This window comes from Aphelocoma coerulescens, chromosome 1A (genome assembly GCF_041296385.1).
Source record: "Aphelocoma coerulescens isolate FSJ_1873_10779 chromosome 1A, UR_Acoe_1.0, whole genome shotgun sequence".
Classification (NCBI taxonomy): domain Eukaryota; kingdom Metazoa; phylum Chordata; class Aves; order Passeriformes; family Corvidae; genus Aphelocoma; species Aphelocoma coerulescens.
The window spans coordinates 23,024,938-23,041,399 of NC_091014.1; the positions used below are offsets into that span (position 1 = coordinate 23,024,938).

The 16,462-nt window shown below is 38.4% G+C and overlaps 2 protein-coding genes across 3 annotated transcripts; one reads left to right on the plus strand and one right to left on the minus strand.

Moving 5' to 3' along the window:
* Positions 1-402: 402 nt before the first annotated feature.
* Positions 403-5,849, minus strand: ASB15 (ankyrin repeat and SOCS box containing 15). The gene is given in 12 exon segments (XM_069003763.1): positions 403-534; positions 1,106-1,137; positions 1,140-1,268; positions 1,271-1,309; positions 1,312-1,492; positions 1,495-1,651; positions 2,028-2,201; positions 2,832-3,051; positions 4,360-4,380; positions 4,991-5,149; positions 5,562-5,693; positions 5,789-5,849. Coding segments are annotated over 12 exon segments (1,437 nt in total).
* Positions 5,850-11,920: 6,071 nt separating this feature from the next.
* On the plus strand, positions 11,921-16,427 carry NDUFA5 (NADH:ubiquinone oxidoreductase subunit A5). 2 transcript variants are annotated; one of them, XM_068996355.1, is made up of 5 exons: positions 11,924-12,022; positions 13,023-13,067; positions 14,517-14,633; positions 15,561-15,626; positions 16,203-16,427. In XM_068996355.1, the coding sequence occupies exons 1-5, from the start codon at positions 11,948-11,950 to the stop codon at positions 16,302-16,304; spliced, it is 405 nt and encodes a 134-aa protein (XP_068852456.1). In that variant the 5' UTR covers positions 11,924-11,947; the 3' UTR covers positions 16,305-16,427. The 2 variants fall into 2 exon arrangements, with proteins under 2 accessions (XP_068852464.1, XP_068852456.1); XM_068996363.1 differs by lacking the exon at positions 14,517-14,633 and having other exon boundaries at positions 11,921-12,022.
* Positions 16,428-16,462: the final 35 nt, after the last annotated feature.

Genomic DNA, 16,462 nt, shown 5'->3' on the forward strand with positions numbered 1-16,462 from the left:
CAAGTCTGTTCAAGCACTATCTGCCACAACTCTGAAGAAACCATAATTAAAGTTACAATATTTCTTAACCAAGGGGATATACTGCTTATTTCCTGGTTTGTTTGCACATCAAAATCTACTTTTTGCTTAAAAGGGCCTACCTAAAGTCCCTTAAATTTTGCCAAGCCTTGAAATATGCACACACAGAAGTTGTACCTGGGAGCAAACGCTTTGCAAAAATACCTAAAAATAATCATTTAGATGTTTGAAGAATTTTATATAGAACCATGATCTTTAATGTGTGAACTATGCTACAACACTTTGGATGAATGTGACCTGACATAAGTAATTAAAGTTTCCTATAATAAATTCTAACATTATTAACTGGAAGTTAGATATTTACCCAGTCTGTGGTATCTCTCTTCATTCTTCCTGTGTTTCTATGAAAAACTTAATTCTCATACTTAGAGGAACATAATCCATGTAATCTATAAAAACACAAACCACTTTTCCAGCTAAATGCTTCAATCATGGAGCATTAATAAACTCACAGAACTGAAACAGAGAACACATCAACTCATAATTCCAAAATCTGTGCAGAGGAATGCCAAAAGAACAGATTTTAAAGCAATTACAGAAGATAATTTAAACAAAGTCCTAGCAATGGACTTTAACAGTCAAATTTATACCTAGGTAGGTTACTTTAAAAGCCATTTTCTTCCATGTTTACCCTTTGTGAACCCTTCATTTATGCAAACAGGCCTGAAGGCAAAAAGAAGAAAAAAATTGCTGTGATTTGTGGCACTGTTTTGTTCAGCGGAAATACTTCTCTGGAAACACATTTACTCCACTGGTTAGGAAAGGAACAGAAATTCCAGAATCCTGCTTCATTATTTCTTAAAATTTCCTTCCCAAATCTCTAATATATGAATGCAAATATAAAACCACATTACGTACATCATTTTCTCGATCTCAGAGTAGAAAATGAGAAATGGCTATTTTATTTTTAGAGTGTTTTTCAAAAAGGATTTTGCCAGTATGTTAATTCTACCCAATAAACTAGAATGTTTAACTCTGGCTAATGAGAAGAGCAAAGTGAAGAGAAGCAAGGAAGGTATGTATTTACTAGTTTATCCTTTATTGAGGAAGTAGTCCAAGTTCGTGCTCTGGAGCTGGCTGCACAAAAGAGTTTCCAAAGATACCCTGACACATGAAGTCCAAACACATCTCTACATTATATCCATGGCTGAGCAACAGCCTCAGCATCATGTCACCATTCAAAGGATATCAAATGCACTGGGGAAATGCATATCATTAAGCAACAAAATTAGCAGTTGACATCTGCTCCATAAGATAGGAATAGCTTTACAATTCCATGGCTGTCAGCTCTCACTGCCACACAAACACATTTTAAAGGATCCTTGTTTGCATTTGCTCCTGCTTTGAGCAATATTCCGGTGCAAAGAATCTCACTGTTAGAAACAGCACAGTAAAGTGCAGTTTTCCTTCCATCCATCCTTCCTTCACATCGTAAGTATCTGAAGTTACGTGTTCGGTCAAGAGAGTGCTGACATCCAAACCATTTTCAATGACGAGCTCTAGAAACTGGTTCTGGCCATCTAGAGCTGAGTGAGCTGTTTGGGTTGTGGCTGCAATAAGATACTTCTTGGCCCTAAAAAAACAGTGAACAAAACTAGGCAGGTGTAATTTCCTTGCATGAGGAAAATAACCCTCATCCAGCTATACTCTGAATTACCAGCTAGACATTTTACAAAAGATCAAAACACAGGAACACCAGTTTTGAGCACTGTCAAATAGGATGTTGTGTTTAAGTTGTTTCAGTGGTTTTCACTTAATTCTAAGGAGAGTGTTTTGCATTTTGCTTTGATTATGCTAAAAATAGAAGTTTATTAAATCTAATCTAACACAGGTATTTCTAAAATATAAATTTATATAAATATGTTTCCAAGTTTACCACAGCCATCTCTGATGTGAGCTTGTGCCACATTTTTTCTTAGAGAAAATGTAAAGTCCAAGCTCATACTCACAGGTAATGCCCCCCACAAGCCCCTTTGTGTATGGGAAGCAGTCCTGCCTCATTAGGCACATTGCCACTTCCTCCATATTCCAAAAGCAGAGCTGTGCAGCCTAGACTACGTCCTCCAGCTGTTTTAAACAGTACTGATGCACAATCATCCGCTAAGGTCTTGACATCTCCACCCCAAAGGAGGACACAGAACTTATATTTATATCCAAAGTGATTTGTAAATCATCATAAAAACAACCCCAGAGTACTTTCCTCCTTATTATCAGATATATTTAAGTTAAAACTTTACTAAAACAAGAAATATTTTTTGTGGCAAATATAAAACTTGAAGGCAAAATAAGAGGTGTACAGATACAAGTTCAAGTGCTCACCTGAGTGGGCTCTGCTTTGACTGTAAGAATGGCAACTGAGGACTTTCAAACTGGCATATTTCAAAAACACTTCATTAATTAATACCAATATAATTCCATATGTGGAAGGAAAGATAGGAGGGAAGGAGGGATGGAGTGAGGAGAAACATAGAAGGGCAAGAAGGGCATGTAAAGAGAAATACAGAAGGGCAAGAAAGGCATGTATAGCAATTTCTCCTTGACTGAATTGCTTTCAACTCTGCCACTCCTCTCACATGCATTATGGAAAAATGGAAGCATCACTCCAGTCTAGCAAAAACACTCACCTGTGCTTCCTTTCCTTCTAGCTCATTTCCTCTTTCTTTCCTTTTCCATAATCACCTGAAAGACCTCATCAGTCAAGCAAGATGTATGCCAGTGCAGAGGTGTAGTTGCCCTTCCCTGACTACATAGGGTTATGATTAAGATGCTCCAGCACATCACAGTGACCACATTCAGCCGTAACCCCTAAAGGTGTTACTCAATATTCACCCTTAATGTTCACATTTCCATCATTTGTCAGAAGATCAACAATGTCTGTGCATCCCTGTTTTGCAGCTTCATGCATTGCTGAGCAATGTTTTACACACATCTTGTGAGTTTTCTAAGCTTTTCTAAGCTTTATAAAAGCTTTTCCTCATGTTTCTATAAGAGGAAATTAAAAAGACTTCCAGTCCTAGAAATATGAGAATCCAATATATGGTAAATAAACAGTAATGTCATCTGCTTGGGAAATCAAGGTACTCCAAAACGAGCTCAAAACTGCCTCAGTCTGGAGCATAGAAGGCAAAAGCCACTTTGATTCTGAGAATGCAGAAGCAGGTATATCACAAGGAAAGCAAAAATTAAAATCACATAGTATTCAAATATGGTCCTTACTTTAAAGTTGTTGCAAACATTACAGCGTCCCAGGAAAATTCCACTTGTGACTTTCATTCTCACCTTGCAGCTCAAATCCTAGTGTGCACTCTGTCATTGTCATCAACCAAAGTACTGTTGACATGTGCCACACTTAAAGGCCATATTCTGTTGTTTTGAGGCTCCATGGTTTTCATGGATAACTACTCTTGCAAATTATTTACATATTAAATAGTGATGCTGAGTAATAGTCTTATTTTACTTCTGAAAAGAATGAACTTCTGCTTTGGAATAGCAGATCACTCACTGGTGGAGCAGATGAGAGAGATCAGCACCATAGGGTTAGAAAATATAACTTTTGTGAATGTCCCATTATATAAGAAGGTTTTCAAGAGGCAACAGTCTTCATAATTACCCACAACTGCTTTGAAGTATAATATGACCAAATGTACCTGAAAGCCCAGATCATCCCACTAGACACATACTTCTTCAGCATTTACATTTCTACTAAAGAGACCTCTCATCAGAGTTTTAAAATTAAAAGGAGTAACTAAATCATGAGCATCATCTAATAAGTGTTAAGCACCTGATCCTGTATTTCACTGAAACTACACTTGAAATGTATGATGTACAGCAATATCTACATCCACATTTTCAGTGCTAAGCGACAGAAAAACACAAAAAGCATCACATAAAAAATAAACTGATGACAGACCTCACTTTCAGGAGTTTATACTGTATAGAGAAACATTTAGGAAACTAAATTCTCATTATAAGGGGAAAGACCTTTTTCAGCAGCTCTAATTAACTCTTTGCAGGATTCATTAAAAGCAATGGCTGAAAATAGCTGAAGTTTCATGGACTTACAATTATTGAAAATAACTGAAAGCAAGAAATTTCAGAAGAACACCTTATAAATGCCTCAGGGCCTTAAAATGGTAATACAGTATTTGCATTGGATGAAAGTTAATAAAAAGTTAGATAACTGAATATTTCAATAGTGATAATTGCATTACATTACATTTTCTCATATTAATTTCACAGATTTATTCTCTTCAGAATCATGAAGATATTTTGACATTTAACAGAAACTGGAAGCTAATATAGCTAAATTACTCATGTACAGTAAAACTCACTTAAGTCTACCAATAGCATAAAATCTTCCAAAGGAATCATCTTTCTTTAGAGTGGGGTATTACAGTGCAGTTGAAACTTGTTTGCAGCACAAGAGGGGGGGAGGGAAATGAGATGAGAGGTTTTTCAAAGTATCTGCCTACTCCTCAAGAAACCATCTGATAAAACCAAAAATCTCCACTAACCTCCAGAAAAAGTACATTCCAGTTAAAACAATGGCTTATTCTTGTATTCTACTTGTACTATAAGATGGTTGAATAGGACCAGGTTGATAAAGGTAGCACCTGACCATACAGAGAAAGTACCTTGAATAAAAAAATTGGTCCCCTTTTCTTAGCAGCAGCTCAGCAATCACCTAAAACATAAGGAGCATCTTAAAGATCAGCTGAGTGATCACCTGAAGCATGATGAGTGCTGAACAGAATGCTGGGTACATTTCACCAGGTGTTGGGCATTTAGTTTCATCTAAAGTAATGACCAGCATTTAAACCACACAAGGCAACAGGAGTGATGGGTTGGGTATTGAACAGAGAAGAAGTGCTGTTAGTCACGTTGCTTAAACCCAGACAGAGAAGGCAGTTACCAAGAAGAAGTGGAGTTTCTCCTTTGTAATTTATGATACTGGGATAAACACCCTTTTCCAGGATCATTTGCACATTTTTCGCACAGCTAGTTTTTGCTGCCAAAGTTAATGCTATTTTTCCATTGCATGTTTTGTATTCCCATGTTGATTCATAAGATGCTAGAGGTAAGAGAGTGAAAAAAGAAAAACCAAAATTAAAGCACAAGGCTGTTAACACATACACATATACCAGAAATCCTTAAATGCTAAGTTTTTATGAAAAGTACTTGTAATTATGTTTACCTAACAAGTACTGCCAAGCGCAATGAATGCTGAATAGTAATTTTTGCTTTGTCTGTACAAGTTTCTGAACAAAGTGTTAAAAATGGTCCAAGTTATTTGCTGGTGTAAATTGATGCAACTTTTCCAAACCCAGAAAATTTGCCTGAACGTTTAAACAACATAAGCAAGAGGCTTCATGGAGGACTTGGTCATACTTTTTTAGTAAATAGTTCTAGCCTGTTGGTGTCTTCATTGTTCTCAGTTTCTTTGCTGTTCCCCTTATCTTATGGGCTATTTTAACCTTACTTGCCATCTAAAGTGATTTCAAGTATTTGTGGAATTGGTCGAGCTGCAGCCTCAGGCAGTGGAAGCCACTCTCTTTGATCAGTTTCCTCCAAAGCACATGTCAGGTTCACAAGCTCTTGAAGCCCAGATACTTGACCTCAGAAACTCTACAGATAAACATGATGCAGTTGAAAAAATAATATGCCGAAAGCTCAGATTTGCAAAGGGACTATTTTATTTTAGTTGTTTTACCTTGTTTCATGGATGTTACAATTTTCCTATTGTTCTCACCAGGTGATACAAAGGGTCTCATCACATGTCATTAATTATCACTTTTAATGGTCCTTAATATGTTAAAACCCCCCAAAGCAAACCACACTCACAAATATTGCTTTATCTTTATACTGCCAAGGCACAGTCTATTAAAGAAGACAAAGGACTTTGGACTCTGCACTACTGCAGTTGTGAAGTTTAATGGACATTCACAGGAGCTCGGTGCAGAAGGTCAGGTGATGGTCAAGCCATGCCAGCTATTATTTTCAAGGTGTGAGAGTCACTGAAATGCTCAGTGGATTAACAACAGAGTATGCCAAACCTTTTAACTATAGTCATCAACTTAAATTCAGTCTGCTCGTATCACCAGCTGTAACTGTGACTTATGTTCACCATGCTTTTTCCTCATGATGTCACATCAACCAACCATCTTACTAGTAAATTCTCATTTTAACTGGAAGGTCAGGAATGTCACTCTTTACAACACCTTCTAGGTTTTTGAAGTGTAAAATGCAGTCTGTTTCTATTATAAAACACACAGAAGGAAAAAAGCTTTCAGTTAATATATGCATAGCCATACAAACCTAGGTTTTTCCAAATGAGTTTTGGGTTTTGATAGTTTCTCTGATTCAATGTTAGTGGCTTAACACATTTGTCCTGTTGAATCAGGGTTTTTTTAAAATTTTAAACTACTGCTCCCACAGTTTGTGCAGTCAATGTGCTCTTTCTACCACACTGAACACTTATCATCCTCAAAGTGTTGAACAAATATTAAACAATTATACTAAGTCCCTGTTGTATGGTTTTCACAGAGGGATGATTGTTCTAGTCATTCCGCAAATAGAGAAGGAACATTGGAAATGCTATTTGGAAGAAATCTTCTGAAACTTATTTTCAAGGGGAAATATTCATCAAGTTTCTTTTTAGACTAGTTTCTGCATTGCTCTTGTAAGCAGTAAGTCACTCAAAGTACCACAGCCAATATTATAATCCCATCTGCAAATACCTTACTACTTAGTATATTATGATAAAGCTTGCAAACCAAAATTAAATTAGTAAGGGCTTACAGTCAGATTGACTCAGAAACTAAAGGTCTCTTGGATTCAAATTCCCACATAATACAGTTTCTCACCTCTTTCAGTGTGTACTGGAACCATGGCCTGGGTTTTTAACTTCAAGGAAAGAAATCTGAAGGAAAATGTTAAAAATCTCTACTTGAATCCCATTTTCTCTGAAGGAAAAAATATTCAACTTTGGTCTTGAGTGCTATCTCTGAACACAAAAAAAGGAGTCCAAGAATAACAAAAGAACATTCACAAACACATTTTCATTTGGGGCTTAGAAGAACTTTTAGAAGACCTTTTTGTTGTTCATAAAGGACAAGCTTTTCTGAAGGTTTTCTGCTCCTTCCTATTGTGTCCATAGTCAACGTTATAGCATAACATGCTAAAAAAAGATTTAACACATAAGTTAGACTGATGAACTATTCATCACAATGTGGACACATGTATCACTCTCCCTCATCTCTTGTGGGCAATGCACTCCATTGATAGGCAGGAGAATTCTGAGGCAAGGTTCTTTTATGCATTTTTCCTCTCATTTTCATTAACACTTCTCTAATTCTGATGGCACCTTAAAGCTTCCATCATTTAACTCACACTCTTGTTATGTACACTCATAAACCTTTTAGAGAGCAAAGATAAAACCTCTCCTGGACTAACAGTTTCAGAAGTATACATCAATGAACATAACTACAACCTCAGCCTGCCATCAGCTACAAGGAAAGTACATTTTAGAATACATTAATATTTTGTTAGCAGCTAAGAGGTGCTCCTAATGAAACAGCTAATTTACATAAGATAATTTATTAAGGAAAAAATATGTAACATTCATAATCTCATTTCCTCCACAACAGCTTTAAGACAAAAGTTACCTTCCCTTTTTTCATACCTTCCATTTTGAAAACCCTCCACTTGAAGGCTTTGTGCCACTGATAAAGCTTTTTTTAATGAATCATGATCCCCCTATTGGATCCACATGGATGGACCTCCATGCAAGCCCTACTAAGTTGCTGTCCTTAGGAGAGTCGAGAATTATTATATTACAGCCCCATCACATCATACTTACCCCAGAGCCTGAACCAAGAAGGTTCACAAAGATCTATACAGGCCTTAGATCAGACCCTCACACTGCAAACTCTCTGAAAAAAGTCAGTTTAGTGTATTACAAAATCTTTTTAACAATGTACGGCCACATACGGTCTAGTCCTGCCAGATGACCAATACCTTCGCAACACCAGTGTTTCCAAGAAGAGTTAAGAACACTAAGCAAGATAGTTGTTTAGTAATAAAATCCTTTTATTTTCATTAAAATGTATTTCCTTTCTACCATTCCTTTCTCTCAAAAGATCAGAGGAATAAATCAGTTCAGAGGCCATCACAGAAAATTTTCTCTGGTCGTGCAGTTTCCATACCCATGTGGTCAGCTTTCTCCTGCTTTCCTATACTCCCCTGACTGATTATGCCACAGGCATCATAAAGCTCTTGAACACAAACTTAACCAGAAAGGTATCAGGTGAGCAATGTTTCAGAATTGCTGTGCGTACTCTTTTCCAATCGTCTTATCCCACAAAAATTCATATACTGTGAAATGAGAAAGCTGGTAAGGTAGCAAGTCACTGTGACAGGGTAGAGTAGGTGTACCACAAACAGCTCCCCAGAGCACAAGTGCTGGACACACTGCCAAGGGTCTGTCTACACACGCTTCGAGAGCCTGATCTGCTATATCACTGCTGGTAATACACTGTGCTGAGGTGACAAGGTCTGACCAAAGCATGGATGTTCCACAAGGATCACAGGGGAACATAACAGCGTGGCTGGTACACTGAGCAGCAACAGAAACATCCCTGCTACATTACGTGATGTGGCAATGAAAAGGCTAAAAAGCTCAGCAGGAAAATCTTCTTCCATTCACCCATGGCAGTTTCTCAATTGCCAGACCCACACACTAGATCACAGGAAACAACTGCAAATCCTTATTCTAAATGAGTTTTAGTTTTTTATATTACAAAGAATATTTTCATTAAACAACATTTTGAGTAGCCTGGTAATTTTCTTATATTTTTTTATGTTCATACCTGAAAAACTAGATATTACTTCTTGATGTTTTACTTAGAAAAAATATTTTCTCTCTAAGTTACTCTTTTTTCATTAGTAAAAAATATTAACTACTTGCTAATGATGGGAGTTGCATCCTTCCTTGGAAAGAAGTGTATCAACTATTCATTGCTTTTAAACACAAAGTTATGTGAGAGTTAATGTTATTCTAATTTCTTATCCTTAAAATAAACTAGACAATCTTAGCATTACTCTATAAATAGAAGGCCCTTAGGCATGCACAGAGGTTATTCACAGCAACAAAATAATTACTAGCAATCTAAATTTGGACTCAGTCTCTTAATTATTACATTTTTAAACTATTTTTCTTTTAGTCTAATTGGCGAGCATACCACAGTCTCACTATTTCAACCCATTATCTTGCCAGTGTTACTCTGGGGCCTGCATTTTGAACAGCCAGGACTGGTGCCCTGCAAGCTGAGGTGTCCTGTGATACTTCTAAAATTAAATACGCAGTTGCTAGATAAATTAAGGTCTGACCTTGTACAACTGTAACATAAGCAGACTCGACCCTCAGGAAAGTATTACACATGACTTCTCTAAAATCTCATCAAATGTAACACGAGGTCTGGGGGTACAAGAAGATTATCTGTGCCCCCATTGGTTAAACAACTCCCATTAAGAAAACTAATGACTTGCCAATTATTCTCAAGCACTACGTTAACAAAATATGGGGGCATATTTACATAAATCACAACAAATTTGAGAAGATTTAGCCTTTAACTAATTGCAGACCCCACCATATTACATCACCAAAAACTGATCTCTCTCTCTGAGGCTGACATGATGGAAAGCTTTAGAGATACCATGACAGACAATTACAGTACTTATTTAACTAGTTTAATAACTTGAAACTGGGCAAAGAAGCAGGAGGCATGGTACCACAGACAGCAGGGATGAAAATACAGAATAACCCCAGAGCATGATCAAGAACAGCAGTACCCAGCAAGCTAAACCCAGGCATGGGGTAAGGAAGAAGCTGGAAACATCACTGATTCAAAACCTCGGTCATGTTCTGGTTTTAACCACTTTAACTAATTAGTTACCATCTTTACCATAATGAACAGACAGTAAGGGTACACAACAAACTGAAAAAAACCTCCAAACTTCCAACTTCTCTTTAATTATTCTAATGAAATTAAATTTTACACTGTGAACTCTTCCGTGACTCTCGATTCACTTGCATTTATAGAACCATAAAAGTGTAAGCTTAACTAAGGCACTACATGCATTTCAATCTTTGAACACAAGATCAACAAAAACATTTAATGATAATAAATAATATTGACTGCAACTCTTTTGCCAGTGTGACCTAAAAGTGGCGTGCCCCTAAAAAAACCCAGTTTAACAGAAGCAGATAGAAACAATTCTGAGATCCTGCTCTACTGTTGGCTAAGAGATGATATGAACAGAAATATATTCTTATCTAATTAAAAAATAAAAAATACATATTTATAATACATATAAAGAACACAAATTTTTAATTACTTACCTTCAGTCCTTTCATTTCCTTTACATAACCAGGACACCATCAGAATTAGTACATATCGACATTACAGACATGGTATTGGTTTGATTTTCAGATATTTTTAATAACATTATGCAGTCTGCATAAAGTGCCTGATTCCACTCTTACATAATCACTAGATATAAATCCATCAATTATGTTTCATACTGAATAAATAGAAGAGTTTTGCCCAGATACCAAATCATATGGCAATTTGAAATAAAATACCCTGAGACAAATTCATTGGTGAGAAAAACATGGGATGAAGAGCTACAGCAAGGCATTCCTAGGGTGCCTACATACTGAATATTAACAGACAGGATAGTACTCCTAACAGAATCCCCAGTGTAAAACAGATAATAAATAAAATGAAATATTGTCTGGGTGGTTTGGAGGGGTTTTTTTGGTTTGTTTTCAAAGCCAGGGACTTGATTGTACACTGATAATACTTTGTAGTTTTCAGCTTTGTTATGTTTTAAAATAAATCATGTATTGAAACAGGGTTTGACCAATTTGGAGAATTTCTCACAGTACCACTCTGGGATTGATTTCATGAACATTTTCATCAACACGGCCTACTGTTTTTCACCCTTTGTTAGGATGTGGCAAGGACTCCTACGTGCTTAGGCTGTCTAAACAGTCACTCAAAACTACTGTTTGAACGATGCTGTCTTAAAAGATCACCAGGCACAGAACAATTTGTGCTGTGGTCTGTTAGTGTGGTCAGGAGAGAGATCATCTGATTGGACCATCAGAGACAAGGGGAAAATACAGGGCTGATCCAAAAAAGAAAAGGGAGAAACTTTTTAAGACTGTCATTTTGCAAAGAGAAAGAACTTCAGTACCTTGGAAAGAAACTTCAGCTCTTTCCAGCGCAATTGCAAAGAACGCAGAAGTGGGGAAACACAAACCCCGAATTCTGATGTAAACTATATTAACCACTTTGGTTTAGTTGCAGATTGGTGGAAGTGCATGTTTCCCCAAAGGACTGGCATCCAGGCAGAACTCAAGGACATTCTGAAACTCGGTCTGTTCAGTTTGCTTACCAGTTATGGGAAAGAGGAGCTCAAGAGCAGGGCAAAGGAATTAGAAAAAGTTTGTCCAGAGTAAGATATAAACTTACAAGGTATTACTCACTACGCAAAACTCACCCATTAAGTTAGCAACTAAGCATAAGACTTAATAGAGGACCAACTGCATCTTCAAATTAACATCCTGTTCACCTCCACCAGTAACTTGAACTGTCTTTTCACTGCTACTTTGTCCCGTTGTCTCTTATCTCAAGGCCCAAAATTAAGTTCTGTATGTTCTATTTTCTGTCTGTTTCTGTTTCAGGGCGGTTTTTGTTTACTGAGCGGTCCCATCACCGCCGACGCACCGCTCCGCGCGCAGCGCTGCCAGCGCCCGCCCTTCCCCACAGCGACAATCGCGCGCCGGCCCGCGCCGCTGCGGCGCATGCGCAGCCCGGCGCCCTCCGCTGCGTCCTCTGAGGGCGCCGCGAGCGCGGCCATGGCGGGGGCGCTGCGGAAGGTGAGGCACCGCCGGGGGCCTTGAGCCGTGTCCAGGTCCCGCTGCTGCGCGGGGTCGTCCTTTCTGGGGAGAGGGCAGGGGGTGTACGAGCCGCGGGGTGAGAGCGAGCGGGGCACCCTGCAAGGGAAAGGCCGAGGGCGGCGCAGGGCCCGGGTCCCCTCCCCGGTCCCCGGGGGCGGCGGGCTCGCGGTGTGGGGCGGCAGGAGGCGAGGGCACCGGAGCTGCCTCAGCAGTCACTTGGTGGGCATCGGGCACAGCATCGCCAGGCGGTCGGAGGAGGGGATTGTCCCGTTCTGCTCTGCACTGGGGCGGCCTCACCTTGAGTATTGTGTGCCGTTGTCGTCATCGCGATTTGAGAAAGATACTAAGCTATTAGCATACAAAGGTGGGCAAGAAAGATGGTGAAGGGCCTGTAGGGGAAGCCCTATGAGGAGCGGCGGAGGCCCTTGGTCTGTTCAGCCTGGAGCAGGCCGAGGGGGCACCTCATGGCACTCTACAACTTCTTCATGAGGAGAAGACGAGGGGCAGACACTGATCTCTGTGGTCACCAGTGACAGGACCTCAGGAAATGGGCTGAAGTTCTGTCAAGGGAGGTATAGTTTGGATATTATGAAAAGTTCTTCACCCAGAGGGTGGTTGGGCACTGGAACAGGCTCCCCAGGGAAGTGGTCACAGCACCAGCCTGACAGAGTTCAGGAAGCGTTTGGACAATGCTCTCAGGCACACGGTGTGACGCTTGGAGATGGTGCTGTGCAGGGCAGGAGTTGGGCTGGATGATACTTGTGGGTCCCTTTCAACTCAGGATGTTCTATGATTCTGATTCTGGTAAGGTGAGCTGCTCCCTCTTGGAGCACTGGAACTCTGGGATAATGGGGATATGGCAGGAGGCAGGGCTGGTGTTACAGAATGGTCCCTGTCAGGTATATATTGAGTCAAAACAAAATAATGAGTGTGGAAATGATGTTTAGGTGTGTTAAGTATGTTTATGCTCTCTCTGCAGACCACTGGACTTGTAGGATTGGCTGTAGCTGAGAACCCTCATGAGGTATGTCATGCATCTTGTTCTGTACTAATGGAAACTGTCAGTGAGATCTAAGGTTTTTGTGATGTGCTTGCATGTGTAGGTCTGCTGTGTATCTTAATCTGGTGCTAGCTTAATTAAACTAGTGAAACTGTCCACAGTGATAAAGGTTTAATGCGTGTCGTTGTGAGTTATTTTATGAACCAATATTTGATTTCTTTCATCAGTAATGCCAAAACAAAGAACTCTTTAAATTCAGTTCTTCATAAATATAATTCCTACTTCACAGGCAAAAAGATTTTTGCTGCTTTTCTACATGGTGTACCCAAGCACTGAAATAACTTATACTAAAGGGATAGCCTGATCTTAGATGATCGAAGCCAGCCATGTGGTGCAAAGTGATGTCAAGGCCCTGTGATGGCAAGCAGTGCTGAGATGGGAATTCAGTGGTACTCAGGAACTGCGTTAGGTGGTTCTTGTAGCAATATGTGGCTTTCTTTTTGCCTCCTCAGGCTCAGTAGTGTATGTTTGCCACATCGTGCTTATTCAGAAGGCATTAGCTTTGAAAGAACTTCAGTAAAGAACTTCAGTTCTCCACTCTGAAATTTCTTATTATACAACAGTTGTGTTTCAAAAATGCTTTTGACTCCAATACTTAAGAATGTTGTCAAAAAGAACCATTGATAAAATCACTACTGTTGGGTAAAAATTATTCCAGCTCAGTCTACAGCCTTGTCAGACACCTGCTGGGTGAGCTTACATTTCAGTTTTTTCAGTGACTTAAAGCCAAGAGTAAAGTACTAGACAATGCTTTAGTTGAAGCTCAGATTCTTTGCTAGTCTTCTTTTTGTTTCCTATTTTTTCTTCCTTGTATTTCTTTTAGTATTCTGCTTCTATTTCATATTGTTCCAATAGGATATCTGTTCCTTGTCAGTTAGACACAATTACCCGGTCCAAAAGTGTCAGTTTATTCACCACAATATGTCCTTTATCCCTGCATTTAAATCCAGCACTAAAAGATTCAGGTTTAATTTAAATCTGTTTGTTACTCAGAACTTTGCATCAGCATGAGGAGAAGTGACAAAAAAACCTCCATTATAATCTCTTTGTATCTTCCTCAGGTAAATTTTCAGAATCTGATGGGTTAGACATGAATTTGCCTCTTTTTGTTTTTTTTAAGAGCACTTTACAGCCTATATTGTTTTTTCATTTTGCATCAAATGTGTTCAGAATGCAACTGTCTTTTTCCTTTTTTTTTTACTTTGAGGAATGTAATGGTAATTTTTCAGTCCTGATAAATCCCTGTTTCACCCAAGATGGAGTTCAGTGGCTCAGACTTAATTCTTAGTTAATCTTACACTTCTGGATTGAATACCATATTTTGTGTATAAATAGTAGCTTAGTAGGTTTAGTAGGACAAGAAGTGAAATAACTGTAGTTGTGTATTTTAACCATGTCTTGTGATCACTTCAGCGCCTGCGAATACTGTACACAAAAATCCTTGGTGTCCTGCAAAACATTCCCAAAGATGCAGCTTATAGGAAATACACCGAGCAGATTGTAAACGAGCGATTTGATTTGGTGAAAAAAGTAAGTGCAGTGTTATTTCATTATAAGGCACATAAAAAAATTCCATAGGATGAGAAAAATGATTTTTGGAGCGCCTGGCTGTTTCTCAGGTGCACATGTAACTTCCTGCTATCAATTCAGAAACAATTGAAGTATCGAGGTTTATTTTTGTTATTGACTGGGATATTTTGATGGCATATTTAAAGGAATTGTTAATTTCCTGCTGATGATCTGTGAGAATTAGAAGCAAACTTTTTTTTTTTTTGAAAGATTCATAGAAAATTGGTAATTTTCACACACTTGCACACTTGAGGGGAAGCCGTACGAGGAGTGACTGAGCCTGTTCAGTCTGGAGCAGAGGAGACTGAGGGGAGACCTCATTGTGGTCCTCAACATTCTCAGCAAGGGGAAGTGGAAGAGCAGGGACTCATCTCTGGTGACCAGTGACAGGACCCAAGGGAACAGCATGAAGCTGTATCAGGAGAGGTCTAGGTTTGCTATTATAAAAATGTATGTGCTCAGGCCAATGCAGTATCTTAGAACAATCCTTGCGTTCAGTATTTAAAACCGCTTTTTGTTATATTAAGCTGTGCAGTACTGGTTTTGTGTATTTAAGATAATAATTAAAAAGTTGCATATGATTCTATAAAAATCTAAGAACAAGACTTTTTTCCAAGATATAAACTAAAGCCGTTACCTGCTAATACTTCTTTGGATTCATTAAATAGCATTCATTCTTTGTATTTATCATTGAGGGTTTGATGTTTGCTTTTCAGTAACAAATGAGTGTGAGATTTCTTTGATAGTGTAAAATTATATAAGCCAGCTAATTTGATAGTAGTTCTGAGAAAGACTGGAGTGTGATCTGGTTAAAATACTGTTTTCATGCTTTTTATGGGCTTTCTACTTCTCACTAAAACATTTTATTGTATGTATTTGAACACACAGGAGACCGATGTGCAAAAACTACAGGACAAACTGAATAGTGGTCAGATAGAAGAAGTCATTGTACAGGTAATGAGTGGAAATTTAAGACGAAGTACAAATGTAGAGGTGTTTTTTAGTGTTCCTTTTGCTGAGCTTCTGTACAGAAAATTGGCAGTTTTGTGTATCTTCCTTTGCTGCAAAACAAACAGTCAAACAGAAAAAAAAAAAACCCTGAAAACTAACTTTCCTGTCGTGATTGGGATGGCCATGCTAAAACTTCAAAAATTTACCAGTGTTTCTTGTATTATGCTTATAGATATGCATGTATACCTACATTGCTTCTTACAGAGTCTAAATTGGTGAAAAGGGCAGAAGAGCATTGAAAAACATTGGGGCATAATCCAAACAGAGTTGAAAATACCATGAAGTTGTCATTGGGAATGTCTTGCTGAACAGACTGTCTGTTTGGGGGTGATGCAATTTTTTTTAAAAAACAAACCCCAAAAATATTACAGTTCCTTAGATATTTATAGGTGAAATTTGTGGTAGTCTGTGATCATGGTAGATAATGACATCACTTAGGTAATTAACTGAAATAGAGGTAATTTAATATTTTGGCAATTGTATAGAATTTAAGACTTTGTGTGTGGTGTTTATTAACAGGCTGAAAATGAGCTGTCCCTGGCAAGAAAAATGATACAGTGGAAACCGTGGGAGCCTCTAGTTGAAGAACCTCCTTCTGACCAGTGGAGATGGCCAATATAATTTTCAAAATGGTGTAACCACTTGAAAGTAAAGAAGAAAAAATGAATTATTAATCTATTGTTACTGACAGTTGTCTTTAAATTAAAGATAATCACTTCATTAAAATATATTTTGTCCACTTAATATTTAGCAATCTAAAGACTGCTGCCAATTTCTTG

Bases quoted from the DNA above. Each gene is read 5' to 3' on its own strand.
- NDUFA5 (XM_068996355.1), top strand. From the start codon at position 11,948: ATGCGCAGCCCGGCGCCCTCCGCTGCGTCCTCTGAGGGCGCCGCGAGC. The intron at 12,023-13,022 runs GTGAGGCACCGC...CTCTCTCTGCAG, and splicing joins TGGCGGGGGCGCTGCGGAAG to ACCACTGGACTTGTAGGATT. The intron at 14,634-15,560 runs GTAAGTGCAGTG...TTGAACACACAG, and splicing joins GATTTGATTTGGTGAAAAAA to GAGACCGATGTGCAAAAACT.